This window comes from Lipomyces doorenjongii (assembly GCF_038497915.1).
Source record: "Lipomyces doorenjongii strain NRRL Y-27504 unplaced genomic scaffold V1508scaffold_94, whole genome shotgun sequence".
In the NCBI taxonomy this organism is placed as follows: domain Eukaryota; kingdom Fungi; phylum Ascomycota; class Lipomycetes; order Lipomycetales; family Lipomycetaceae; genus Lipomyces; species Lipomyces doorenjongii.
This window is the reverse complement of record NW_027118161.1, coordinates 1-27,603: the sequence shown is the minus strand read 5'-3', so window position 1 is coordinate 27,603 and position 27,603 is coordinate 1. Positions and strand designations below refer to the sequence as shown.

At 49.2% G+C, this 27,603-nt stretch overlaps 10 protein-coding genes across 10 annotated transcripts; 4 read left to right on the top strand and 6 right to left on the bottom strand.

The window, feature by feature from the left end:
- The first annotated feature begins 687 nt into the window (after positions 1–687).
- Positions 688–3,319, top strand: V1508DRAFT_426267 (uncharacterized protein). The gene is made up of 3 exons (XM_066941544.1): positions 688–1,269; positions 1,373–2,441; positions 2,504–3,319. Exons 1-3 carry the CDS (start codon positions 790–792, stop codon positions 3,094–3,096), a joined length of 2,142 nt encoding a protein of 713 aa, XP_066792925.1. The 5' UTR covers positions 688–789; the 3' UTR covers positions 3,097–3,319.
- On the bottom strand, positions 2,951–5,775 carry V1508DRAFT_296110 (Alpha/Beta hydrolase protein). The gene is made up of 2 exons (XM_066936582.1): positions 3,680–5,775; positions 2,951–3,616 (listed from the first exon to the last, which is right to left on the bottom strand). The coding sequence occupies exons 1-2, from the start codon at positions 5,649–5,651 to the stop codon at positions 3,411–3,413; spliced, it is 2,178 nt and encodes a 725-aa protein (XP_066792924.1). The 5' UTR covers positions 5,652–5,775; the 3' UTR covers positions 2,951–3,410.
- An 875-nt stretch (positions 5,776–6,650) lies between these two features.
- V1508DRAFT_426260 (uncharacterized protein) lies at positions 6,651–9,355 on the bottom strand. Its single transcript, XM_066941543.1, has one exon. It carries the CDS (start codon positions 8,876–8,878, stop codon positions 6,920–6,922), a length of 1,959 nt encoding a protein of 652 aa, XP_066792923.1. The 5' UTR covers positions 8,879–9,355; the 3' UTR covers positions 6,651–6,919.
- Positions 9,356–9,801: 446 nt separating this feature from the next.
- V1508DRAFT_426256 (uncharacterized protein) lies at positions 9,802–10,954 on the bottom strand. Its single transcript, XM_066941542.1, has 2 exons — positions 10,389–10,954; positions 9,802–10,331 (listed from the first exon to the last, which is right to left on the bottom strand). Exons 1-2 carry the CDS (start codon positions 10,869–10,871, stop codon positions 10,059–10,061), a joined length of 756 nt encoding a protein of 251 aa, XP_066792922.1. The 5' UTR covers positions 10,872–10,954; the 3' UTR covers positions 9,802–10,058.
- A 638-nt stretch (positions 10,955–11,592) lies between these two features.
- On the bottom strand, positions 11,593–13,206 carry V1508DRAFT_296057 (uncharacterized protein). Its single transcript, XM_066936579.1, has 2 exons — positions 12,302–13,206; positions 11,593–12,248 (listed from the first exon to the last, which is right to left on the bottom strand). Exons 1-2 carry the CDS (start codon positions 13,112–13,114, stop codon positions 12,087–12,089), a joined length of 975 nt encoding a protein of 324 aa, XP_066792921.1. The 5' UTR covers positions 13,115–13,206; the 3' UTR covers positions 11,593–12,086.
- Positions 13,207–13,313: 107 nt separating this feature from the next.
- V1508DRAFT_426247 (uncharacterized protein) lies at positions 13,314–15,008 on the top strand. Its single transcript, XM_066941540.1, has 6 exons — positions 13,314–13,416; positions 13,465–13,513; positions 13,846–13,902; positions 13,955–14,054; positions 14,113–14,401; positions 14,467–15,008. Exons 1-6 carry the CDS (start codon positions 13,386–13,388, stop codon positions 14,517–14,519), a joined length of 579 nt encoding a protein of 192 aa, XP_066792920.1. The 5' UTR covers positions 13,314–13,385; the 3' UTR covers positions 14,520–15,008.
- A 97-nt stretch (positions 15,009–15,105) lies between these two features.
- On the top strand, positions 15,106–15,924 carry V1508DRAFT_426243 (cytochrome c oxidase assembly protein cox19). Its single transcript, XM_066941539.1, has 3 exons — positions 15,106–15,299; positions 15,422–15,602; positions 15,667–15,924. The coding sequence occupies exons 1-3, from the start codon at positions 15,275–15,277 to the stop codon at positions 15,755–15,757; spliced, it is 297 nt and encodes a 98-aa protein (XP_066792919.1). The 5' UTR covers positions 15,106–15,274; the 3' UTR covers positions 15,758–15,924.
- On the bottom strand, positions 15,823–17,686 carry V1508DRAFT_295926 (uncharacterized protein). The gene is made up of 7 exons (XM_066936578.1): positions 17,438–17,686; positions 17,269–17,338; positions 17,156–17,205; positions 16,921–17,088; positions 16,674–16,865; positions 16,301–16,621; positions 15,823–16,248 (listed from the first exon to the last, which is right to left on the bottom strand). Exons 1-7 carry the CDS (start codon positions 17,450–17,452, stop codon positions 15,949–15,951), a joined length of 1,116 nt encoding a protein of 371 aa, XP_066792918.1. The 5' UTR covers positions 17,453–17,686; the 3' UTR covers positions 15,823–15,948.
- A 353-nt stretch (positions 17,687–18,039) lies between these two features.
- On the bottom strand, positions 18,040–23,102 carry V1508DRAFT_400298 (uncharacterized protein; the record flags this gene model as incomplete). The annotated part of the gene is made up of 7 exons (XM_066938320.1): positions 18,040–18,656; positions 18,717–19,002; positions 19,062–22,159; positions 22,213–22,338; positions 22,398–22,754; positions 22,813–22,945; positions 23,052–23,102. The coding sequence occupies 7 exons, from the start codon at positions 23,100–23,102 to the stop codon at positions 18,040–18,042; spliced, it is 4,668 nt and encodes a 1,555-aa protein (XP_066792917.1).
- A 2,386-nt stretch (positions 23,103–25,488) lies between these two features.
- Positions 25,489–27,381, top strand: V1508DRAFT_426233 (uncharacterized protein). The gene is made up of 4 exons (XM_066941538.1): positions 25,489–25,699; positions 25,791–25,903; positions 26,188–26,296; positions 26,346–27,381. The coding sequence occupies exons 1-4, from the start codon at positions 25,652–25,654 to the stop codon at positions 27,090–27,092; spliced, it is 1,017 nt and encodes a 338-aa protein (XP_066792916.1). The 5' UTR covers positions 25,489–25,651; the 3' UTR covers positions 27,093–27,381.
- Positions 27,382–27,603: the final 222 nt, after the last annotated feature.

Here is a 27,603-nt window from a genome sequence, read left to right as displayed (position 1 = left end):
TTTAGATGAGTGCTAGTCCGCAAGAGAAGCGCTTACCAATTGCTCTGCGTTAGGTTTCCCCATTATTCTCATTCCCTTACCATCCGCGACTTGCATATACAGCCGTGACTATAATCGCTTGACAATGAGTGGTGATACACTGGAACCTCCACAATGTCGCCAACCTTGCCAGCACCGAATGGCCTCACAAATCTGACGGTAGTAATTATGTCAACTTATGGATATGTAGTCAGTCAGCACTCACAGCTGAAGAATCTGCACACCATGCACCGCGCATAGCTGATAGCTCTGACAATATCTGCCTGCCATATAACGCGGCGACCAACGGCTTGGCCACCACAAACCATCATATGCGACTAGAATCCCAATCCTCAATGCTCTTGTCAAAGAATGCATATGCCCCCGTCAAATCCGTTCCTTTTGAAGTTTGCTAGAGCAGAGAGCGAAGCCGCACATCGGGATGTTCATTATTTACTGTCTGAGCAGTTTACTCGCACTACGATAATGACCGCCACCGAGATGGAGAGGAAAAACAACACTATACCATTACGCGATAAGCTTGAAATGCGACTCCTGATCTCCGCATCCCCCTGATATAGAGTACCCCTGCATACATGGCTTAGGTTTTTGGCATAGAGTTAGACCCCTCGCGCCAGAGCTGTTTGCTTCATTGCATTAGTACCCTTGTGCGTCCCACTGTGGCTTTATGTGTCTTTGTTTCTTCTCGCAACCTGACGCGTATTTGTGATAGTAGACTTCTATCTATAAGTTTATAGAAGCCAGCACAGCATGTTACAGAATCAGCAACCTCATCAACGACAGCAATCGCAGCACCTACAGCAGAATTCGGTAATGATTTCACATCAGGATGGTCCGCAAATATCTTCTGGACTTCGGCGAGAAAATCAATCAATGCCGCCAGGGACCCGATACGCAAGTCCTCAACAGGGAGTCACGTCGACGAACCAACTGGTGCCGACAGATCAATCTCAGTTAGTGTACATTTTACCCCGAGGTCCGCCGAAGCAATATCAGACAACACAATCAGCTACCGATCCTCAACAAAATATGTTTGTACAAGTCCGAGATACTCAGATGTTCGGTTCCCAAACTAGATCTCGATCGCCGGGTCCAGTCTTCGATTCACAGCAGCAGGAGCGACTACAAGCGCAGCTTCTCCATGAGCAAGGACAGCACGAGCAGCGACTGTTAGAGCAGCATCGTTTGGGAACGGCAATATTGCCTATTACAGAAATGCAGGGAAATAAAGCAGGTCTATTTTGATTATCATGATACTCGTGCTGTATTTTGGCATCGACAGATGGCTGAGATTGTGGATAGATTTTGTTTTGGAAAGGCTAACTATGTCTAGGAATTGCCAAAAGAACCTGGCACACTGCAGCGGCATCGTCAGCAAGCTTCTGCAGCTATTGTCGACGGCACAACGTTGGAATTGATGGCAATATCAGCCGGACCACTATCGACAATAGCGAGTTCGAAAAATCAACGAAATATAGAGTCGAGAATAAGAGAAACAATAGTGCCTTTGTCGTCAGGTACTGGGAAGGTATTGGAGAAGCAGCAGCATGTGAACAATTCACTGACAGTGGAGTGTCATGCTAATATTCAGGCCGATATAAATGAGTTCGGAAAGGCGGACGAGCTCAAGGCAAATATGTCTAGCTCTACGATATCATGGTCGTCGACTCCGGCACAGTTTGTGTCGACAAGTTCATCAGGGGGGCAAGAACTGCCTCCTAACAACTTGCCAATGACAGCTGGGGATCATTCAGAACAAAATGGTGCTTCGGGTGGTAATACCGAGTCTGCAACCATCTCTAAATATTTAGCACACTCGAGCAAATCCGACGTCTTCAGTGCATCCCCGGCAAAACCATCCGCGAAAAGAGCCAGGAAACCGACAGCAGCACCGGTAACGAAGTCGGCAAAGAAATCGGCAACGAAGCCGGCCAGGAAGCCAACTCAGCTTAGTCAGGCGCGTTTGTCCGAAGTAGCTACGAGTACGTCCAGCACAGCTGACAATGAGGATCCCGCCATGGAAGTTCAACAATTGTGCAATGAACTTGTAGGACAATCTCATATTACCGCCTCGCCGGACGATTCAGGCCGCATCCAGTCTCAAGTGCCAATTACACAAGAGAGTCCGTTCAGCTCAACCTTGCTATCAGCTTATATCACCTCGAAATCGGCATTGGATAGAGATTCATTAGCGTCGCACTATCCAGCGCCAGAAGATCAGTTGGTATGGGCGCGAAAACTGGCGCATCAGGCCATAGACGCAAAAAAGCAATTTGATTCTCTCACGGGACGACTTTCTAATGATGAAGGAAAGTGGGGTGAATTGATGCAGAAGCATACTGCGTCCGTACGAAAGGCTGTGAGTGAGCTAAAGAAGGACGTCCGTGACCGGGCTACGCAGTGTAACAATCTAATTTATGCTTTGAAAGACACGTGGGACGATGCTAACTGACTCTGATTGTAGTAGACAAGTCGACAGAGCAGATTCAAGCTGTGTGCATTTCGGTCAAACAATATGTCGCGGTTACTGAGGAAAGGATAGACAAGTTGGATGCAGCTGTATTGGGCTTAACTTCAAATATTGCGGAGTTGACAGCTACTATTAACAAGGTCATGTCCGAGATATCGAAAGGAGAAACAGTAGCGCCTCCACAGCAGGAATCCCAGACACCGAAAGTAGAGCCAACGGCTACAATTGAAGATGTTGCCCCACGAGGTTGGAAGAGATCAAGAGAGGAAGACACTACCCAGATCGCAACAAGCAGTGGACTAAGCCCCCTTGTTCGAGGGACATCAGAGCCCTTGGATCAGTCAAATGTTCAGAATACGGAAGCGACTCCAATAGCCCGACGCCTGTCGGAGCCTATTCCAAGCAACGAGAATTATTTTTCCGGTTCGATTACCGCCGACGATGTGTTTATTCCACATTACTCTTTTGACACCCGTCGCAAATTGACGAGCAGTTCTCAACCTCCAAGCGAGGCATCAGACGAAGGGTATGAAATGAAAAATGCAGGGGGTGTTCCTGCTGCTGTCAACGTTCTAGCGGCCATTTAGGACTCAGGAATGACGGAACAGTGTCTCAGACTAGGATCGCTCCTCAACTTGCTTTTTTGCCTTTTTGCTTGTTTGCTCGCTCATTGACTATTCTGTATCTTATGCCTTGGCCTTGACGTGACCTATGTTACCTGGCACTGTGTTGTCGGTGGATACATCGCCGTTCTTATATACGCGAAGACATGAATGTTACGAACTATAATAAAAGTACATGCTAACAGAACACACCAAACAACAAAATTTTTATGTTCAACTGCTGACGACAGTTACGTGTCCAATCTCTATTCTACCAGCGGGATAACAGACAAATTTTGCTACAAGTTGGCTGTTACATAACCATCGCCACGCACACTTTCAGCAATTTCATCCAACAACGCAGCCGTGCTCGTCTTACCAAGTACAGTCTCCCATTTTTGAGTAGACCTGGCAGAGCTCGAACCAGACCAGTGGTTAATGAACTCGAAAATCTCCTTGTGCCATCTTCGTGAATTTTCTGGCTTAAGAACCCAGTGATTCTCATCTACCACAAGTGTCAGTATGTTTCCAAGGCTAAACGTTACAGAACATCATGTTCATGTCGCACCTGGAAAATGTAGTAACTTGGACGGTACGCCTAGTTCTTGTAACACATTAAACGCTAGCAATCCCTCACTTTCAGGCAATCTGTAATCTTTCGCGTTATGTACGATGAAATGGGGAGTAGCCCAATGATACATTCTATTCATGGGATTAAACTTATAATAACCCCTCGTATTTTGGAGAAACGACCCGCCGAAATCATGAATCGGGAAATATAACTCCTCGGAGGCGTATTGGTTGAGTGTAGAGAAAACGCCGTCGTGCGTAACAAGTGCTTTGAATACACGACCAAGAGCGGAGCCTTGGATCCAGTTGACCATGTACCCGCCATACGACGCGCCAGCCGCGATCATACGTTCTGTGTCGATGAAGCTGTACGTCTTAGTAACGTATTGCAGGCCCAATACGAGATCGATGTACGGATACAACCCCCAAGCGTTTTGAATTTTGTCGGTAAAGTCTTTGCCATAACTAGTCGATCCGGTGGGGTTAATTGTCACGACGACGTATCCATCATTCCCGTTATCCGCCCACACTATCGGATTCCAACGTGTAGACCACGCATCCGTCCACGCGGACTGTGGTCCGCCGTGGATGAGGAACGCAAGTGGATATTTCTTGCTCGGATCGAAATTGGACGGATATATGATAAATCCGTGGACTTGCACGTCTCGGGACCCTTTGAACCAGAACTCGCCGACTTGATTTTCGTTAACACTTGCCGATGCGTCGAGGAGCAGGGTTGTGGAATTCGTCTTCATGTCAAATATTTCAAAATACGTAGACTTGGCGATTCCGCTATTTGACAGTAACAACTTTGCCGAAGACCTTTCGATGAACTCGGCCGATTCGATGGAATGTGTCGTATTCAGCACAACGGGAATACCGCTTGGATCCTTAAGATCCAATGTCCAGAGAACTTCACGACCAATATCCTCGCCAGTCAAATATAATATGTTGTCGTCGTGAGGCGACCAAAAAACCGACGAAGGCGACCGGTCAAATGTTTTCCCGTATGTGACATTATTCGTCGACGTGGCAGTTCCGTCCGCGGCAAGCTCGTAGACAAACACAATACTTTGGTCGGACTCGTAGCCGTTCTCAAGCTGGACTAATCCCGCAATTTTCTTGCCATTGGGGGCAAATACTGGGGAAGAGCAAGCGCCGTAGCCGGCTTTGTTAAGCGGTAAGTCAAATGTGTTTGACGACGTGTAATTCAACACGTAGAAATACGTCGCGGTGTTGTTTGCAGGATTAAGATCCGGCGCTTTGGCATTCACGACTAGAATGTCGTCGTGCAGATCGAAGTCGGACGCGCTGGGGAATGGCATGATGGGTGACTCGATGCCGAGGCCCTTAAGGTAGTTCGTGAATGGTTCCTTGATGCTGGAGAGATCCTTCTCGGAAAGAAGCAGGCCGAAAACAGATTTGCGGTTCTCTGTGAGCCAGTAATCCCAGTGTCTGACAAATATAGTGTCGTAGAGTAATCCAGAGTCTGGTTTTGCAGGCGCGTTAGGCGAGAGCAGAGATCCATCGGGAGAAGCCCATCCGGACACGACCACACGCACACCGGTTGGCGTAACGCGCGTCTTGAGCAAAGAGACGGATCCAGGGAATGAATATAGCGCTTTGGTCTTTCCATTATTAGTGTTAAGTGACCACAATGCCGTGTACGGAGACGACTGGTTCAAGTACAGTAAGGTATGTGCATCAATTCCAGCCCACGCAATATCACCCACATCCACCGCATCAGCCATAACCTCCTTTGTGTCCCCCGTCTCAAGCGAAACAAGTTTCAGACTCGCGTTCCACGCATGTGACGTGAAAGAGTAGGTCGACTCCGTGAATGCCGCGCTCGTGCCGTCTTTGTTTGGGAGTCCCGAGGACCTACGCGGGGCCGTTAACAAGTCATCGTAGCTGAACGCCGACACAACGGCTGCGACCGTGGAGATGACGCAGAGTATGAAGGACCTCATCGTTTAAATATACTCCGCAAGACGATTTCGACTTTTTGTTGATGGATCTCGTTCTGCACCGGGGTGCAGTGTGCCAGATACCTTGTGGTCTAGTCGAAGACTAAGTGTCCGGCGTCGCCTTGCCCATACCAAGGCCAATCATATTATTTGTGAGGCTCAATTCTAATTCGGTGCTAATGTCACCATCGCAATTCAATCAAAGTTATCGACCAGCCGGCTTTGACATCTAAATTTACCCGGATCAAATCATTACGTCAGTTCCCAACGGCTATGGATCGGTTCCCGGAATCGATGCCTGCCCAGCCTCGGTGGCCGCAGCAGCCTCGGTGGAGCAGCGTCAATTGCTGAAAACCATCTGCTTCCAGCTTCACCCCGGTATACAATCCCTTGTGGGGTTTGCATGTTTGTCGAGTACAAAAGTGGATACATATTTGCGAACTGGAGGAATATTACTACTCGTGGCTTTGACAGCATCATTACGGTTACGAGCCAGAGTTTGAAAGTTTGCAGCTAATAATGCTGGCGGTAGATACGTCAGGTCTTGTACCATTTTGTTATCTTTGCATATCGTTCAGCTTAGGTCATAGCCGCACACTGTCTCGTTTTGGTCTTTCTTTATCAGTTCACAAATAATGGAGTGGATTCGTCAACTGCATAGTGGAGCCAGATCAAGCATGCAAAACAGGCGCGCTTTATAGGATTTAACTGGACGTCATTGGTCGGTCAGTTCTACGCGATGATGACGATGGGCACTCTTACGCTATAGACAATGTACCCGTGGGGTGTCCAGAAAACCGATGTCGCTATGTCCTATTGTTTTTTATAACGCGTCATCAAGCGGTTTATCTACTCGATGTGCGAAACGCACCAAATGGCAGGTCAGACATTCACTGTTGCTATTGCTGATTTATTGGTTCTCTTCTTGGCATGCAATACAATTTAATGTCACAGCTTGTCGCTGGTTTGATGCAGAGCGCTGGAGTATGCTCGTCTACCTGTACTGGTCGTGCGAAAATGCCATATTATCACCCACTGCGTACACTCGACTGTTCAATATTTGCATACATACATATCATATTCTACAAAAGAGAAATATACCATACGTATAGCACACACTCTATCTCGCTCGAAAATTGAAAGCATACGAAACCGCCGCATGAAGGTTACTGGCGTTTAAGCTACGCAATCATATTTGTACATCACTTGCGCTTTTTTTGTATTTTTCAACTCGTATTTTTTTGTATCTTGACCGGCGAACGCAAAGCATCCTATCCTGCGCTCCATCGTCCCGCACCCGTTTTAGCAGCAACGACAGGTGACCCAGATGACGCCACACGGACCTTGGCCTTCGTCCTAGTCGTCCGCGCTTTGGTCGGCGTTTGTTGCTGCGAAGCGCTACTTCCCAAACTAGGAAACTCCTCCATCGACTTTATCGAGAGCGGTGTGGCGGCTCCCGCGCGTCCTGGCGTGCTGCTGCCATTGCCGCCGTTCGCGTGGCTAGTGGTCGACCCATTCAAACCCACTTTTCTACCGACTGTAAGCGTTTTCTTCGGTGGCAGTACGTCAGACGCGGAACTCGAGCTGACTGGCAAAGACGGGAACTCGGACTCGTCTTTCAATGTTATATTCTTTTTGATGCCACCCGCTGCAGTCGCACCGCTCATGCCAGGTAAAATCGCAGCCGCGCCGCGCCCTTTGCCGGATTCGGCCAGTCGAGTGAGGAGCTCTTGAGGGATGGAGTGCAGGAAGACGCAGGTACTGCCTGCCAAGCAGGAATTTTGGAGCCAGTAGCGACAAACGGTTGCTGAGAGATCGTGCGTGAAGCGGCAGTCTGGACGGAGACACTGGCCCGTTGTGAGGAAATATCCTTGTGCTTGTTTAACCTCAAGGAACGCAGAAACAAAGAAAATAAACTTACGACAAACTGTGGGAATCTTGCCATGCTCCTTATTCCCGCCTGCACCAGAAGTGGTTGCCACGCTGTATGCGGGCCCAATAGTCTGCACTTTGACCGGCTGCTGGGGTTGCTGCGGCAATCGTCCCGTGAGCTTGTCGAGTAATTCGGTCAACGTAACCAGAATATCGTACCCATTGCGTTCCAATGCGGCAGTGATTTCTGTGTCAGTAAGGTTTGCCGCAGGAGGGACTGCGAGAGCGGCCCGGATGTGGTCAAATGGTGAGGATGTGCTGTTGACGAGCGGAAGTGTCGAAGTTGGCGTTGCGGGGGAAATTGTCGGGGTCGTAGCCGCGGTTGGCGTTTGTGTTGTGGTGGAAGCAGTCGGAGTGGCAGCTACAGCTGCGACATTCGAGAACGACGACGCAGATGTGGATGGCGAAGACGACGACGAAGTCGATGCACCGGTAGGTGCGAAGCTACTCGCTTGTGTTTGTGTCCCGTCGCCGTCGTACGAATATGCCGAGATATCAAATGTCGGTTCAAACTGCAATCCCTCACCATACTCAAAGGTATGCGACTGCTGCGTCGTTGCAAATATACCCGCTTCTTGGTGCTGCTGCAGTTGCTGCTGTTGCACCGTCAACGGTCTATACTTTTCGTCATCGTCGTAAAATTCGTGGTCGACTTGGAACGGACTGTAATTACGAAACTCAGCGGCCAAATCCGGCGACCCGACGTTTGCCGAAATATCGGGCATCCCAATTGGGCCTTCCGGACTCAGAATCGGGTGGGCGGTGGTCAGCGCCGGTATATGGTATGCCGAAGTCAGAGCCGCGCTTCCAATAACGCCAGTCGCATTATTGCTATATACTGAATCCGGAGAGGCAGACCGCGTGGACGGTACTGAGCCGACGTCGCCATGGCACCCGCTTCCGAGGCTCGCGCCGCTGTTGTTGGAGTTTGCGTACATCGACGGCCGACCTATGGGCATCGGCACGGCAAATTTCCCTCTCACGACTTTCTTCTTGTATAAAGTCGTACCCCCGTTTTGTAGTATTGACGACATTATAGATTTCTTAGACGACTCGAGGGGTTTTTGAGTGCCGCTGATAGTGTTGCCCGGACTTCTCATGGCTGTGGACGAACCGCCGTCCCGATGCCGCCAGAGAACGTCGAGGACCAGCGAATCTAGATCCGAGGAGGCCAAGACTCTGGCATGAGAGGCATAGAATCGTTGTAATATGGCCGAAATCTGGTCAATCTGCTCTTCTTCCAGGACGGAAGGATCGCCTAGAATGGCGTCGCACTCGGCTTGTAAACTTGCATCCATGCTGTTCGGAAGTGTCGGTGTCGAAAGCAGAACTGTTGGCGCCGAAAGAGTTTGTTTCACTGCTGGTTGTAGTGATGCTGAAGTTGGATGAGATCGCGCTTATCCGTTTGAATGTCGCATTGTTGACAACGTGTGTGTGGGAACTAGCAATCGATTAATATGTCGATAAGTGAAATACCCGAAGTAACCACACTTTGTGTAAACCAACGACGATATTCTGTCGACAATCGTAATATTTCAAGATACAGATGGGAAATACACAACACTATCGCAATAAATCCAACAAGCAACTCAAATTTTTCATATAATTTTCACGTTGCCTGTACAGTAGTGGTAGTGATCCAGACCTTTCAATAGCAGATAAGCTTGAAGCGGTTAAAGATGATGAAGATATCTTAACTTTTACAAGCTGGCAACAACAAACGTTTGGCTTCGCTGCCACAAAATTAACAGCGAGCTATCCAGTAAATTCGTTCCCCGGTAGACTTGTAGGTGAGACGTATATGCTGTAACTGTATGTGAATGTGAAGTTTGTGTCAAAGGGCTTTGCCTAACGCGGTCAATGTGACCAGCCCTGCTTTAGCGTCCTGGGGTCAGATGGTTTACTCCATAACGCAAGTCAGCCCTGGTCCATGAGCCGCGCAATGATTAGCGGCGCGATGGGAGATTACTCGACTACTATATATGAATATTACAGCATATTAGGTAGCAGGGGTTAGCATATACAAGTAGAGTAGAATGCGATGCCGAGGGAGGATCTGCAACACTAGGGCAGTGATAAGTCACCAAGGCGTTGCCTGGCACGTAAGTCATCTAGTGGCCCCTGCCCAAGTTTTCTCCCACCATTAAAAGTCACATGGCAGATAGTTAGACGCCGCACCGGCTAGCGTTCGGCGAGCTCAAAGTCTTGAGCTTGAGTCCGGTATGTCGAGATTTAGTGTCATATTAGATAGCTACAGAGTACAAGACAAGTACTACAACATATGTATACAAGAAGAAAATCCCACCAACAATTAAACAACGAGTAACCAATAATCAACTACCGTAGGGAAATTGTCACATACATAGATACGAGATATATATGTTCCGACACAAGACAAGTATGCTGTAGTATCACACTACCTTCGAAATATCAATTCTAGGAATTATTTTTTTTCTTATTTGGACATTTCACCGAGATTTAAGTGTAATGTGGGAAGAACACGTCGTCCTGGTCTTTATGAGAACCTAGCCCACTCGACAAGGCTTTGTCGATCGGCAGTTCCTGTTGCGGAGCTGTTCCGGACTTGTACGTGATGATGACACGGAGACCGTCGCGAACGACTTTGTCCCAGAATCGTTCGAGGATGATTGCACCGGGATGGCCGTCTTCGTCGACGTGGACTGTGAATGCGTGGTCGCCCTCGAAGATGCGCTTATTTGTGTTGAGCTTTCGAACCATACCGAAGAGAAGCTGTTCTGTTGGTTAGGCAACCGATGTACTGGTAGGAATGGAGATCTCACAACGTACAGGATAGGTGATGACTTCAGCTATGGGAATCATATACTGGAAGCTGCCCACAGAGTCATCCACGACACGGATGTAAACGGAACCGAATGCAGGGAGCGAGGCGGAATACATTGTTGGCGACGAGGAAGATCCAGTTTTGGAGGTGCCATTTGCGAGCATGCCGACAGAGCCGCCATTGGAGGATCCCGCGGACATACGACGCTGGTACGCGTTTAAGGTGGCCATATTTTTGCTTGAATTTGTCAGGTCGATTAGGGAGTATTCCAGTCGGAAGGAGGACCGGAGGGCGCAGGGATATTTATGGATGTGTCCCGGGCGTTGAAATGGGGAGCCACGGGAGCCAGTCACTTGGTATGACGGCGACGAGAGGAAATTCGATTCGAATTCGTAGCAGTATAGCCAAGGCTTACTGGGCCAGACGCAGGACGTCAGTCGCGGGCGTGGGTATATTTGCTTCCTTCGGCCGCCCCATAGTCTCCCCATTAGGTGAGCACATCAGACTTGCTGAACTTAGTGCCTCGCCCAGAGTACTCACGTACAACTATTACACTACGCGGATCGATCCGTATCTGGCCAAAGAGCCTTCAATTCCGTCTGGGTGCTCTGCCGTCAGCATATTGATGGGTAACTGTCGGGAGCGAAGCATAGGCACAGACTTAGTGGGAGTTGTGACAGACGGAGCCACATTGCGGGGCACTTGGACCATGTGACGGCAAGTAAACGTAGATTTGGCAAGTTCACCCAACCATCATCGCCAAACAGTTGCTGCTTATTCCCATATTGCCCAGACCAGCGGTTTAGTTTATTCCGGATCTGTTCGACGTGCAACAGAAGATGCAATCATGATCTGGAGCTGTGCATTATTATTACCAAAAAAACAAAGACCTGCTGTGTACGCGTCCACTCGTGAGCGACGGATGGCTTTCTCTCTCGCCTCGTTTTGCCTGTCTTGCTGTCGGCTCTCGCTTATAGGACGCGCCGATTATGCCATTTGGCGCAAATTTCCGAACTAATATAAAGTGTTCTCATTCATTTCATCATGTGACCAACAACTTTATCAATTGGCAAGTGTCGCTGCGGCGCTCAGTTGTAGGACCCGAAGGACCCGAAGAACCCGTGCAGATCTCAAGGTAGAATCCGCCCCCGCTCTCAGCCCCCTACGTATGTATGCATTAGACTCGTATCAATCAGTCTGGTCCTTTTAGCTGGGTAATTTGTAGTATCATACATATATGCCTTCCTGATTAATTCCACTACCCCGATTCAAATTTACGGGATTACTGCTGCTACTCTGATCCCAGTCCAGGCCAGGCTATTCGACGCGCCATCTGTCTTGTTGTCCCGTCACGAAACAATAACCACTTGCCACAGCCAATTATGAATATCACATGTACGGCGTTTTACCGACGAGCGACAATTATTGAAAAGCCTCCTAAACTAACAGGCACACCCAATCAAGGCCTATGTCTCACTCGCTGCAATATTAAATCAAATTAGAGTTATCAAGTCGCGTTCGATTCGGATTGTTCCTGTCCATCATTTTTCCAATGCTTCGATCCGCCGACACTGCGTGCCAGTTGTTCGCCAAACTGCGTATATTTCTGAATGCATTCCTGTAAATGCTACCTTTGGATCTAATCGCAGACGGTACTATCTTGCTGCACTACCAAGCATCTCCATAGTACAAGTGATTTCAAATTAAAACTTCCTAGCAAACTCTCGTAACTTGATAAATCTCGCGTCACCCGGCCGGACAACTGCGATCTCTGAGCGGATAAGTAACCTGACGACAATACTATCTGGATCCTCCAACTCGACCCATCCGGAGCTATCAGCATCAAATGCCGCATTCAGCATGTTCTATGTGCTTCATTAGCAACATATCTATCATTAGTAGGATATAACCACTATACCTCTACTAATATCTTTGCCTCCCTTGCAACCTTGGCTCTCCGCGTCCCAGTCCAAATATCATCCAACGAAGCGCCCTTCTTTGGATTCGCTTGTGTTTCCCCAAACCCGCCCACTGGAGCACCATTTTCCTCTTCGACTAACAATTTCGCAACCCGCGAGTCCAGTAAGTTCTTCAGAACACTCATTAGATGCCGTAACGTCGTCCGCGATTTATCGCGTCGCGCAAGCAAATTCGTCACATATTTTTCCGTTCGCGCAGATATCCATGCGTCAGATGATGCCGAGTATTTCTGATGATCAAGTTTTTTGTGGAGCAATGCGAGTCTGGCGAGCAGCAATTTCGACAGAGTGACAAGCTCGTCCCTGAGAGCTTCTTCCTTGACAACCTCGGACTTGGCCTGTTTGATTGCGTCATCCAGATATTTTATCGTAAAATCTGACGATGCTTGGATGCGAGATAGCGGCCGTGCGGTGACGATCTCTTGTAATATGATCTCGTCTTCTGGCGACAACTTGGCTAACGACGCCGGTGTGCTTGACACAGGACCGTTGACATGTAAATACTGTTTCGACGCAGCAATACTTCTAATCTGCGCCGCGTATTCATCAAAATTATCCCCTGATTCTTGAAACTGACGTATATACTGCCTGACGTCTTCTACTTCTTTCTCGAGAGTTGCCAGAATCCGATCGATAGCTGCGGGTTCGAACCGAGGATTGGAAGAGACTTCGGAGCGATGCCTGTGCCGGTAGGAATGCGAGAGATCAAGGTAGTGGGATATGTCCAGATATGTCTTTGATGACGATGCCATTTTATATGACCAGAGTTGTCTACTATGACATGACAATCAAAACAGACGCGTCCAAATACAATACGCGGCGCGTTAATAACCTGACATTAGGGTACTTCCGATGATCAAATCGTCATACAAAATCTGAATTTAGGGTTTTGCAAGTTCATCAACTTAGGGCTTCGGTGGCTTGTCCGATTTTGCCTCCGGCCGGCAGCCACGGCTCCCGGATTCTTCTACTTTCGATCTTTATTATCTCCAATTATCTTGCAACAACAATCAACAATCAGTAATGTCGTCCCGCTCAACGCTCTACGTCACCGGTACGCTAACTTTTGGTTCTCTCTTTGCGTTGACTGACACTCTCACAGGTTTTGCAAGCAGCATCCGTGCCCGTGACCTTGCGCACGAGTTCGAAAGGTACACCCTCCATTTCTACCCTCCCTCTCTACTCACATCCCCGTAATCGTCAATTCCTTTCGCCGCCAAATATCCTCGTTCCTCCTCGATGTCGCCAACATTTCGTCGTCACATGTCGTCGTCGTCGTTCGTTCGCGAGAAGTTCGGAAGGAATAAATGGGTGTTCCGCGACTTTTTTATCGTGATCATCCGAGGTTTGAGTACTTATTGGTGGTGGTTTCTCTAACCTTCTTGATTTGTGTTACTATACAAAGAAAAGAATTTGATAGACGTATTACGGGATATGTGGTCAGGAGTGTTATTCAAAGCAATCGTATTAACACTAGTATCAGGTTCGGTCGCCTTGTTCGTTGTGACATACCTGCTCCCAGAAACCCTTCTTCTAGAGCGTACGTATTCCTTGATGGAACTTCATCGCGGAGGCGATGCTGACGGGATTAGATTCGCGTTTGTGGAGTACGAAGATCGCAGAGATGCTGAGGATGCTTACTATGACTTGCACCACCGTCGTATCCGCTCCGGGGACATCTTGAACATTGAAGTTAGTGGATTTAGCTTCGATTTTCGTTTGTCGTTTGGCACAATGCTAACGAACACAGTGGGCCAGAAACTCTCCTTCCTCGTCCTGGCGATACGAGGAACGACCGCGCCGCCGCCGCACCTCACCCTCCCCGCCTCCTAGACGCGGACGCGATTACTCCCGCTCGCCAGTCTCCAAACACGCGCGCTCGCTCAGCCCGCGCGATCGTCGGGACCGCGATGGAGGTGAGAACAACGACGCTGGCAGACTGGATGAACGAGACGCCCGTGAGGATGAGCGTGACAGAAGCCGCGAGCGCGAGCGAAGCCCGTATCCTTCCAACGGTAGTAAGAATGACGAGCGCTCTGGTGCGTATTTGTTCTAGTTCGTGATTACGACTGTAATGGTGTGAATGTTAAACTAATGAGACGAGTGGGCAAAGAAAGATCGTACGATGACCAGGACGGCGACGTCGTTGAGGATTAAACTGCGAATACCTGTGTCGCCAATTACGTATTCCTTTCAATTTCCTCTGTGTCCAATCTTTGAATAGTTCTTCTCGTTTATATTTTTTCGGAAAGTTATTGTGTTTTATTGTTGAACTTAATCAAACATAGCTCTAATCTAGTCTCGGTTTCGCGAATTGTAAGAAACAAATGTCGAGCGAACGTCGATCGAGTACGGTTATAAAGCGGTAATCACGGCGACGGATTTCGAGGGACGGACTTTAAGTGGAACGGCAAGGCAAGCATGATTTGTGTATGAATAGGCGAGCGTAACAATATGCAGCGGTCTGGAGGCTGGAGCGGCATGTCCACGTCTAGTCGTTGGTTTGCTTGTCAGTTCTGTTTGCGCTTTTTTGTCATTGTAGTATGATCTTTTGATCCAATTAATGTAGCACTCGCTTATGATGAATTATTGTATGTTTAGTTAGAGCAGTGATGTAGCAATAAAAGTTCTCGTATACATTTTTTATCTTTTAGTCACGCCCGACCGCAACAATTATGCATTTTCATCGTTAGGAAGTTCTGGTTCACCAGCTCGACGGTGAGTTGGGAGTTGGGAGTTGGGAGTTGCGGTTTCAGTCCGACAGAAAACAGCTCGAGCCCGACCACCATAGCTCTCCTATTACAATTCTAAAATAAACAACGCCGATCGGCGTCGAATCAGTTGGATCAGTTGGATCAATCGCCGGATCGACGGCCAATCCACAAATAACTGATTAGCACGCGACAATAATAATGAGTTTCGGAGGTGCATCAGGAAGTATGTACATCGTTCTTTCCTCAGGCCCAAATCTCTCCGCATTTTACCCACTCCTCAATTCCTTGTTGTTCGTGTTCATCTTACTCTAATAGAATACTAACGAAGGAGCCAATATTTAACAGACACAAAAGTGTTCAAGCCAACACCACCAGACCGCGGTTCGTTCCCACTAGACCACGACGGCGAGTGCAAAATTCAGATGCAAATATATCTCGACTGCTTAAGATCTTCGCGCTCAAGGGAGCGAGTACCTGCCGATTGCAGGCTTCTTGCGAAGGAGTACTTGAATTGTCGAATGGAGCGGTACGCACTTCCTTTTTTTTTTAATGTCAAGGGGAGGAAGATGGTGGCTAACGATGCGTTGCAGGGGACTGATGTTGAAGGACAATTGGGTTAATCTGGGGTTACCGGATGACAAGAGAAACTCGAGTACTGACTCGCCAGAGAGTAAGAGCTGACGACCTTATCAGAGAAGAGAACTGCGACAAGTTGGGTTATTGTATATATATAGTGGTCTTGTACATAGCATATGGTTATCCCGATTGAAATAAACTATGACCTAGAATATTTCAAATGCAAGTTATATTTACGCATCGCAGATAAGCTCTATCCGCACTCTATAAATACACACTTCACCAACAATGCATGTTCATAACTCCATCATACTCATCGAGTCGTCGTACCCTTCCAAGTCCTCCAAACCACCTCCACGGCTAAGGAATCCGCCCGGCGCACTCGCGCTCTGCAATTTCCGGCTCAAATACTCCCGTGACTGTCCAACCTCGCGATCCGCGACGGCAATCTTCTCGTTCAATTGTCGCACGGAATCTAGTTTCGCTTCGAGCTCGTCGAGATGCGAACTTGTGATTGACCCCTCTTGGAACACGACAATGATCGGCGATGTGCTCGATTTCTGCGATATTTTGGCCCTGAGATCACCGTCCTGGATCTACAAACTGTTTTCAGTAATATCCTATTTCAACATGACAAATAGACTATACCATCGCAAGGACAAACTCCTTCGTACTGGGGCCATTCTCAAGAATATCAACATCTTTACTCTCAATATACTCCATCGACACCGTAACAAACGTCTTTTTCAGCTTCTGAATACGCTGTTTCCGAAACGCGGTCAACGCATGCAACGCCAATCCGTAATTACCATCCGCACTGAAAATGTTGTTGATTTGATTCCACACGAGTTTCAGAACCGTCGGGTCGCCGTTTTCAAATGCGACCGCAAAGTGATCGTAGGCGCGGGCGAAGGCGCGGTAGCTGTGTGAGGTGAAGTCGTTTGCCATTCGTGGCAGTCTGAGGGCGTGCTGCGTCTACGTCAGAATACGGCTCGGAAACGAGAAATCGCTGTACGTTTACCTTTCCATAGAGAATTAATTGTAATAAGATTGTCTTTTTCAGCGCCTCGATTTGCACCATGGAGCAGGGGAATCCCGGCGCGCAAAGGACAATAGAGAGATATTCGATCGCTTTTTCGTACTGCTTCATGCCGATGAAAACCATTGCTCCGTAGTAATGGAACCGGAGGTGATCTTGGTATGTCAGTCCATACTAAGCTCTGGTTAGTATCTACAAGACGTATAAAAATCATACAAATAATACGCACAGCCGAATCAAACTTATCCACGTCATATTGTAATAATTGTAGAGCTAGTTTGTATTGCTTCGCCTTGAGGGCTTGAATCAGGAACAGTGCGTGCGCAGGCGAGAGCACGTCGTGTGATGGCGAGAACGATAGTGCTGCGTTAAGCAATGGCCGCATTAATAAATTTGGCTTTATGACATATCAGTCAATCCGTACCCATGTAACGCGATGCATATCGCCTGAGAAAAGAACTCACGTTGTCAATAGCATCAGAGGCGGCGGCGATCATATATAGTAGTGCACGATCTACGACCAGTCAACAACCAGTCAACATGTATCCGTTTATCATTGGTTAAACGCATCACTCACAATGTTCCGGAACCAACTTCGCTTGCGCTCCGGAAATATTGTCAAGCAACCTATTCACGTTCGAGAAAAACTGCGCAACGTCAGCCGTCTGATTCCCGAACTTCGCTGTCCTAACATTTCATTAGCAGCTCATGCCAACCATAGTCGTATCAAACAAAAAACACCATACAGTGCCAGAATCCATAGAGCCGACACCTTCGCCGGGTCAGTCCGCGTGAGAATATCATCCTGATCCTTCTTCGAAATCATATACTTCGGCAGTAACGCTTTCTCCGTGTCCCTACTTCCACCGGCACTACCCTCCTTTCCACCATCTTTACTGCCGCTCATGCCACTCCCATCGCTAGCTCCAGTGATATTAAGGTTAAACGATCCCTCACTGCTATTTGTAATCGCAGTCGCGTTGGCTTGTAAAATCGGGAGCACCCTCTCTTTCAGTGCCACCGCAACGGCGTCTTCTGCACCGTCGTAATCAATTGATTCCAAGACCGTCAGAAAACTGAACTGTGGATCCATACTTCTGTTATTCTGCTCTGTCTTTGCAGGTGAAGAATCGATTGCTAGTTGTGGTCGAGATTGACCTTCTTGATGTTATAGGCGGCACGCGCTGTGGGCTAGGGCTGTTTCCCCAAGAATGCTGTATATTGACATCTTAAAGTTCAAACTTCACAATGAATTTGGCAGATAGCCAACTATGCTTCAAACTATATTACAATGCATAATCAACGTCTAATGCCAACACTAATGTACAAATCTTTTCAAATAAAACGCCTACTTCTCATTGGTAAACACGACGCTCTCCGGGCGTTGCAGCATGAACTCCCTCAACCTGCGCCTCATTTTCTTGCGCGCTATCAATTCGTCCACTGTTTCCTCGTCGACACTCAACTTCTGCGGACTGCCACCAAAGTCGTTGTCTGACCTTGCTGGCGTGCCCGCATATACGATGGACCCTGGCGTTCCCTTATTCAACGGAGAGCCAGATATTGCCAGCGGTGTCCCCGGCGTGCGCGGGGATCCAGCATTACTATTCTCGTCCTGCAAAACGCCAACGGCCTTCTGGAGATTACTCACATCCAACGCGCGCCGCTGTGCAAACCTCGTTATCCGCTGAATCGACTTGTACACGCCATCAATTGACGGCGCGGTGCCAAACATATCCGCACCCAGACTGCCATTGTTGGCAGCCGCGCTGAGCTTAGATTTAACGAGGGTGTTTTCTCGTTCGAGCTCGTCGAGGTGTCTGCTGACTTCCTGCGTCTTTTGGCGGATTTCGCGCTGCAATTCGAGCGCGTCTGGTGGCAGCGCGCGGGTCTTCATACGGGAGGCGATTTTAGGATCGGAGCGCTGTTTGAGCACTTCGCCAGCCGTCGTCAGTTTTGAGTCCACTATCGCTAATTAGCATCTTCCTTACAATTATAAATATACCCAATGAAAGCGCAACGTACGTTTTAAAATCGCCGCCTCAACCTCGTGCAAGCCAGCTTCGTTTCTGCAATTCTCAGCTGTGATATTACGAGCTTCATGCATCAGTTCGTCGATCATAGTCGTCATGTTGCTAACCTCTGCCAATCGCCACTCATCAGGCTCATTAAGGTCTTCCTTATTGTGCCTCATCAAATGCTGCGCGGAATGACCTTCGAGCAGTTTTGAGAGCCGAGATACGTTTCTGCGAATAATGTCTAACTCATTGGCTGTTTCATGATAAATCAGGTCGAAAACCTTTGCGAGACCCTAATTTTGCGTACGTTAGAATACATTCAGAAAGTAATACGATAGGGCGCAAAACACACCGTCTCATTGCTTTGATATTCCTCCACAGAGGACATCTGCAAGTATTCCGGCACAGGTGGCGGCACGTTCGAAAACTTCAGATTAACAGGTGCCTCATCAACGTTCAGCAGGGAGTCATCTGCTTCTTCAGATATATAATCAATATCCTCGCTTTCCATCGTCTCATCTTCCTCGACTTTCTCCGTTTGCACTTTCTCCTCTGAGACCTCGACATTGGTCTCAGGCTTCTTCTCAGTTGATTTCGGAGGCATGGATGTAACTGCTTTGATTTCGACGTCAATTAACGGCGTAGAGGGCTTTGCACTCCCTGTCATTGGTGCAGCAGACAAAGCAGCTGGTTTCGCTTGCTCTGTTGGCGCCGGAGCCGACGTAAGTGTTTCAGCTTTTGCAATAGCCTGTGTAAACGGCTCATCGTTACCAGGTGCAATAAGCCCGTCTGGCTTCTTGTCCTCTTCAGCCGTCATTGTTATTGACTCTTCCACTTTTTCAACAGACTTTGACGCCGCGGTAGCTTCTGATGCTGAGAAGGAGAATGATCCTGCAGGGTTTTCATTGCCGTTTTCTTCGCCTTTCTTACTCGCCTCAATCGAGAACAATCGACTGGCCGCGGGCAACTCTTGAACAGTCGCCTTGGTGGGTGGAACTAACGACGTAGCAGTGGCAAGTGACAATACACTCTTCGGCTCTTCCGTTGACTTCGCCGGTGCTGTTACTGGTTTGACGTCCTCTTTCTTCGTCGCAACCTCCCCATCAGCGGACGGGAACCTAATCTGGATCGCATGTGACGTTTTTGGTGTGGCAACTCTTGGCATATTGGCAAAGCCAAACGCGGGCGACGTTGTCTCTAATCCAGACTTAAACACAAACTCCGGCGCCTCGAATCTTAACGATTTTGACGACAACCTTCGTTCCATCGTCGCTGATCCATGGTCTTTGGAGGGACTCGTCGACGGGGAAGGTAACTTGAATTCTTTCACATCAGCGCGCAATGAACCAGTTGAAAGAGTCCGTTCCGGAGCGGCCGATTTCTCGGCATACGTTTCCTCGACCGTTGCCTGCGCCAGCAAATTCGTGACGCCATCATCGTCGTCGGCTTCACTTTCGTACTCATCATCGTAGCCCTCCTCGCCTTCTTCACCTTCCTCGTCATATTCCGCATCATATTCTTCGCCGTTCTCGTCATAATCTCCATAATCATACTCCTCGCCATCCTCATCATACCCTTCTTCACCACTAATATCCTCGTAGTCACTCTCAATTTCCTCTTCGGGCGCGACATCACGCGTGGGCCCTAACCTAGCACCAAATGCAGTAGCACTCTGTGACACCGTCGATTTCGGTTCAGTCTTTGCCGACGCCGCAGGAACGATTGTCGGCTGCGAATCTTTGTTTTCTAGTTGTGTGAATGAGGAGGGTTGCTGCTGGTTCACCAATTGTCCGAAGGGCGATGATGACGCGGATCCCGCCTGTTGCGGATTAACTAATTGTCCGAATGGCGACGCGCCAGCCTGATGTTGGCTAGCGAATTGTCCAAACGGTGATGCGCCGGAAGTTGGCACCGGTGGAACTGGGAAGCCAGGTGGTTTGATCGCAGCCTGGGGCAATGCCGGTTGGCCGAATGACGATTGTCCAAATGAGAATGCAGGGCGATTCGCATATGCACCGAATGGACTCTGGCCAGATAGCCCGGATTGACCAAATGCTGGGCCGCCGAATGGTGCAGGTGATGATGTCACGGGTGGGATACTTACTGGTGCGATACGGGCCTGTTGTCCAATTCCGCCGCCAAACGCCAGGCCTGGAGTTTGACCGAACCCAGCAAACAGTGCAGGGGAACCGCTTCCCGTCCTTGCCTCCATCAGCGACGGCGCATTAGCGTATTGCGAGAACATCGAAGGCGCGGACGTTACTGGAGCCGGTAGCGGCGTAGTTGATACTGTGGCGGATTTCTGCCCGAACAATGGTATTGAGGACCCTATGTTTGGGCCAGCGAGTTGAGATGGAAGCTGCGATGCTTGTGCGGTAGGCGACATTGAAGGCTTGGTTGCCGGTTGCTTCTCTTGATTCTTGTCAGTCGCTGCTTCTAATTCTGTCGGTCCATCTTTCTTGGTTTCGGGTTCAGCGATAGCTTTAGAATCCGGTGTAGGTCCATTTTTCGATCCTTCATCGTGATTATCGTCCTGTGCAGTCGCCTTCTCGATTACCGTAGCCTCAGTCGGGGACTCCGCTTCTGGCTTAGTGATCTCGTCTGGCGCAGCCTCTGGCTGCGCTTCCGGCTCTCGTATAGATTCTGGCACCGGCTCTGGAGCTTCATCGGGCATTTCAACGACTTTATCCCCTGGTTCCTCAGTCGTCGTATCAATAGTCACTCGTTCGTCTATTACCGCCTGCCCGGCGTCTGCAGAAGCAGCCTCGGCGTATGGCGCCGGAGCAGGTGCAAGAGCAGGAGTAGGAGCCGGGACAGCATCGACAGGCTCAGGCGCGGCAGACGGCGGCGGTGGTGATGGTAGCGTCGGCGCCAAACTCGGCGCAGCCGCCGCGCTCTCGACAATCCGCTTATGCTGCTCCAACAAATCGTTCACGTCCGCAATATTCTCTGCCACCCCAGCTCCCCAGACCACATTCCACGCCTTCAACTGACCGACGTTATTCAAGACCCACAAGACTGGCAATGCCGGTGCGTCTTCAACGCCAGGTTTGGGATTCAGGATGCGGTCTGTTGCTGTGAGGTCCAGCGCCATACCGACTGGTGATGTGTCTTTATCATTGTGAAACGGTAAACTAGCGCGCTTAGTATCGTCGAGGAGATAAAACGTGTGTTTCTCTGTCATGAGAGCAATGTCAATTGACGGCGTGGATGCTAAAAGTATCAAGAATGGTAATTTTTCTCGGTTCCAGTTGCGGATAGTGATGGAGTACCACCAACCTTCGCGGAATGTGAGGCCGAAGGGCGGACATGAGTCGAAAATTTTGGAATATGTGAATTTGTTGGGCTCTTGAGTGACGACGAATAATTCGTAGTCGTGGACTTTTGGGGCCGGCGGTTTGGAGTATATGACTAGAAATCTATGGGGTTCGATCCATAAGACGAAGATGACTGTCAACAACTGTTAGTACTAGACGTCACTCGAACATGAGCAGCTTGCATACCAAACTTGTCCTCTACATCAGGAGGAGGGAGGACCCGCGCGACGGCCTCACCGGCGATAGTGTACTGGATCAAGACACCGTCGGTGTTACCGACAATAAGCTGCTTCCCGTTTGACGCCCAATCAACTAACGCAAATATCAGTAATCGTTAAGGCCCTCACTATTATACTCTCGAATCAACTCACAAGACGTCGCTTGGCCATTCGACAACCTGGTTAACGCGCTACTCGGTAAATCGATATGATACACCGTCCGATTACTAGCCAACACGGCGGCGCTCTTGCCATTCCTCGGGTTGCATTTAATATCCAGTAGCGGGCCCCTCCTGAAGAATCCCCGCGGTTTTGCGCCTTCTTGCTTCAAATCGTTGACAAAATACCACGCCGTGCCGCCAGCCTGGCCAACGACAATGAGATGCTGCTCATCGGATGTGAAGGTCAAGAATTGCAGGGGCTCGGGAACGCGGTGCACGGAACCCCGCAGGGTTTTGTCTGTGTCGGAAAATTTCTGGCGGAGTGTAGATGTTGAACCCACGATGAAGCCTGCTGAGGATTAGCATCTGCAAGTTTCGAACCGACTACTGTTGAAAGAAGTGATTACCTCCCGTAGTTGCAATAGCAAATAATCCCTTCCCGTTAGCGATGCTTAGTAAAGTCGATGAACTAGCAGGATTCTCAATCGCATTCTCAACTGTCAAAATCGCGTCTTTGCCAAGTGCCATAAACCCGAAATTCTGCTCATCCCACATCAATCTCTGTATCCACAATATACGATGGGTCAAGCCATGGTAACGATAAAATATAGGATCGAACGACAAATTCGGCAAAATGGTACGTTACCTCAGTCTCTTCCTCTGGCAACTCGAGCGTTACAATTTCCGGGGCCGCCATCGTATCGCGTAGATCGCAGCTCGCGGGCCGATAATCGAAATCGGTAATCTGGCTAGAACTTTGCTACTTCTATGGAATGTTCTGCAACACAAATGGATCAACGGGGTTTGAAGCGTATTCGATCTCGTCGGTATTTCGCACGTCTGCGAAGTTTGTTGCCCACGTTGCCCTAACCCGAGTGGAAAGTACAAGTGAACGCTATATCATTTCAACATCGATATCAGGCGTGGAAGGTCCGTACCAGAGAACATGGAGCCGCATGGCAATAATGTCAGGTTTACTATTTCTTTCGTAATGTTTAGTTTTCTTTAATAGAAGTTACTGACGGAGTGAGTTGCTAGACTCTGCGGGTTAGGGTGTAAGGTGACACAGAGAGCCTTCCAAGTCCGCCGATGGCATTCTGGTAAGGTAAACCGAGTATATATATATTTACCAATCCACTGAGGTATTAAATTACTATCAGCGTCCGGCCATTGGCAATATGCCCAGTATTGATTACCTTTGTGCCTGCCAAATGGCTTGTAGCTCGTCACCAGTGCCAAATTCCTGAACTGATTCCCAAGTGATCAACTAAATCCATCGAGATAGGATCCAAGCAATAGTCAGCGAAATGGTCATTGATGGGTGGAATTGTTACGTGCAAATTCAGGAACAGATTGATACCTATTACAACGGTGGTTATACAAAGAACAGGCGTATCAGTTGTTCAAAAAGGACCAGTCTGCAGCGAAGATAGATTTCCAGGATAACACAAAGTTGAGCATACGATGGCTGAAGTAATATACAAGCTGCGTCTACTCCGAGTGTGAAGATGGTAGCGAAATTACGGCGGTACCTGTGGCTGATGCGATGGCGATGATGGAAGAATGCCGACTTGGTTGCGTACCGAGAAGAGCCGCAAGCCGGAAGACGGACGAGGAGGTGGTACAACGGCTCGACTCAATAAAACATGACATCGGGAGGATCCGGAAGCTGCTACGAAAGAAGCCGGAAGAGGAGAGCACGCCTGTTACACGACACTTTGGCATTATTGCAATTACAGACAATAACAAGATCTGCAGACGGACGTGCGGCTCGGGATTCGGAAGGCGGGCGACGGCTGTCGGAACGCTGGCGCAGGCGCCTGTCGGCTGTATGCCAGGACCCGGCAGAGAGCCCGAGATGTCCCGCATGGCCACGAAGAAGAAAGCAAAAGGCGCGTGCCTCCCCCCGCATTCTGCTCGTGTGATCATCGCTACGCCGCGCTGTCGCCCCTGACGCCATCTGCCCCGGTTTCTGTCCTCGGCGGCCCTGTTTTTCGCGATCACGATCGCTGTCTAGAATGTATCGCAGGGTCCCGCGCTTCCCCCAGCCCCTGAGTGCGGCCACGAGCCCCGTCGTGCTGACACCGCAAACCCCTTTCCTCCCCTCTCCATAATGAACCCTAATGATACCTGCCCACGGTACCAGCCCCTGTGCCAGAAATGAGACTGCTTCGCTCTGTACTCGACTGGGTTGATCTAATGGCTTACTCGAGTCGGTTCCACGGGCGGCGACAGTCGGATGAGGCATGCATGCTCACCTAATCTACTGAAGCGGTCGCGCCTGCTACGTACGAACCCCAATAAAATTACGGGCTGTCCGTTCTTGCACACTATCTAATACCCACAACCAGCCTGCAGCTGTACTGCATCCTGCGTTCATCGCTTATCTCACGTGTTAGTGTGCTACTACAACATGTCGTGAATGCTGTCGACTGGCTGCTCGTAATGTGCTGATATATGAAATGTCCAAATCAACCGTCGCAGTAGATCCGGCTCCATCGGGACCAATTATGACGATGGCGTTGCTGATGCTGAATAATTATTGTCTGCGGCATATGTGCCACTGGCAAAACCGGCGCCCCATCGTGAGCCTTACACCTGTGAAACGCTCATCATTTGATCCGCGCAGCAAATTTTTCTCTGGCGGTCTGCTTGCGTAGTAATTAGCTGGCGTGCTCTGTGCGTCATAACAGGGCTGCGGGCCAATCACAGTCCCGGATGCTGGGGCGCGCCAGACGAACGTCACCCGTGGCTGGCGGTGTGGCGCTGGCGGCGCATAGCTGTGGCGGTGCGTGGTTTATCACCTTGCTGGGTACCCTCAGCTTGTCTATCTGCTAGACCTCGGCAGTCATGGCTGGAAGATAGGGCAACAGCATAGTCGGACAAAAGCTACTGCGTCCAGGCATCACGACCAGAGACAGAATTAAAAGAAATGGTGACGTCTGGAAACAGCTGCCATTGGGAAGTGAGCGGCGGAGGCTTGTTAGGGCAATGATGCTATGTACGCAGTACGCTGGAAGCGGTGCGAATAATAATGGCTCGGCCCTGTGGTTCTCGATGCTGCCATCGGTACCACAGTACTCTCCAGCACGCGCTCCCTACCCACCAACTCACCTGCAGCTTATAATAATCCGAACTGCCGCCCCGACAATTTCAGTTTTCTCCCTTCGCCTCAGACATATTAACAGTATTCTCCGCCCTTCCCAGATCAAAGTTATTTATCCTACTATCTAATCCACATTCGCAATGGCTGTCAAAGTTGGAATCAACGGTTTCGGCAGAATTGGCCGTATCGTAAGTTTCTCTTCCTTCCTTGTGTCAAATCGAACCTTCTCGATTCAATTAAGCCCTCGAATGTTCAGTGCTCACATCTTGGTCTATCCAGGTCTTCAGAAACGCCCTCCTCCGCGATGATGTCGAGGTCGTTGCCTTTAACGATCCCTTCATTGATGCTGAGTACGCCGCGTACATGTTCAAGTACGACTCTACCCACGGTCGGTAAGTTCAGGTCATTTCTCGTTTAAATTAAGATCTTTTGAGCCTCGGATCAGATTGAGTCAATGATCGGACGCGTTGACACAGCCAAAACACACGCGTGTGTCGGTGATTGGGTGTCGCCTGATTGTGACAGACGCTAGCGTAGACGTGAATTCGCGCTCATGCGCTACCGTCAATTGCAACGTCATCACCATGGCAATCGCTCTCTGTGATCGTCACGCTGCTCTGGTTCCAGACCGATCTTTGCCTACTCCTCCTTTGTTCAGAATCTAATGATGCTTTAGTTTCAAGGGCGAGGTTTCCTATAAGGACGGCGCTTTGGTCATTAACGGCAAGGACATCAAGGTCTTCGGCGAGCGTGACCCGTCTGCTATTCCCTGGGCCTCTGTCGGCGTATGTATTCGGCTGCCTACCCTTGTAGAGACACTACTAATCTGTATAGGCTGACTACGTCGTCGAGTCCACTGGTGTCTTCACCACTACCGACAAGGCTAAGGCTCACTTGACCGGCGGTGCCAAGAAGGTCGTCATCTCTGCTCCTTCTGCCGATGCGCCTATGTTCGTCTGCGGTGTTAACCTTGACGCCTACAAGCCCGAGTACACTGTCGTCTCGAACGCTTCCTGCACCACCAACTGTCTTGCTCCTCTCGCCAAGATTGTCAATGACAACTTCGGTATCGTTGAGGGTCTCATGACTACCGTCCACTCTATTACCGCCACCCAGAAGACCGTCGACGGTCCTTCCAACAAGGACTGGCGCGGTGGCCGTACCGCCTCTGGCAACATCATTCCTTCCTCGACCGGTGCCGCCAAGGCTGTCGGCAAGGTTATTCCTGCTCTCAACGGCAAGCTTACCGGTATGTCCATGCGTGTCCCCACCACAGACGTTTCCGTCGTCGATCTTACCGTTCGTCTCGAGAAGCCCGCCAAGTACGATGAGATCAAGGCCGTTATCAAGAAGGCCTCTGAGACCGACTATAAGGGCATCATGGGCTACACCGAGGAGGATGTCGTCTCCCAGGACTTCGTCGGCGACAGCCACTCCTCCATCTTCGATGCGAAGGCTGGTATCCCTCTTAACGACACCTTTGTCAAGCTCGTTTCCTGGTACGATAACGAGTACGGCTACTCTGCGCGTGTTGTCGACTTGCTTGTGTACATCGCGGGCGTTGACGCCAAGTCGGCTTAAGAGTGCGGTTGATGGTCTACTATCTTCCCGCATTTCCTCACAACATGTATAGCCGTATTCTCTAATACCAAATTAGACAAAAGAAAGGATTTGTCTTTATATTATAAACAAACAAATTAGTTATATGTTTATGTCGCTAGCTATTTGGGATGTAACTTGCGGATTCAGCTTGCTTTGATAGTATTGCCTGGGACGCAGACTTAATGGAAATTTTGTAACACAGACCTAATGGAAATTTTGTAACACAGTATCAATAATCACAAAAATTGCCGTTTTACTGGCATATAGTAAAAGTTCATGTTCACTCTACATTTTGACTCTAATTCATGAGGATTATGACCCGAATTAATTTACACGTAACTTTAGTCATTGATTATTGAACTACTGTCTTGACACTGGCTCGAGTGCTCGAAGTTAGGCCCTGCACCATTCAAAAAAGTGCCACTTTTTCGACCGCGACTTTTTCGCTCAAGTAGGTTTAGCTACCTTCCTAATTTAGCACGATAAAGTG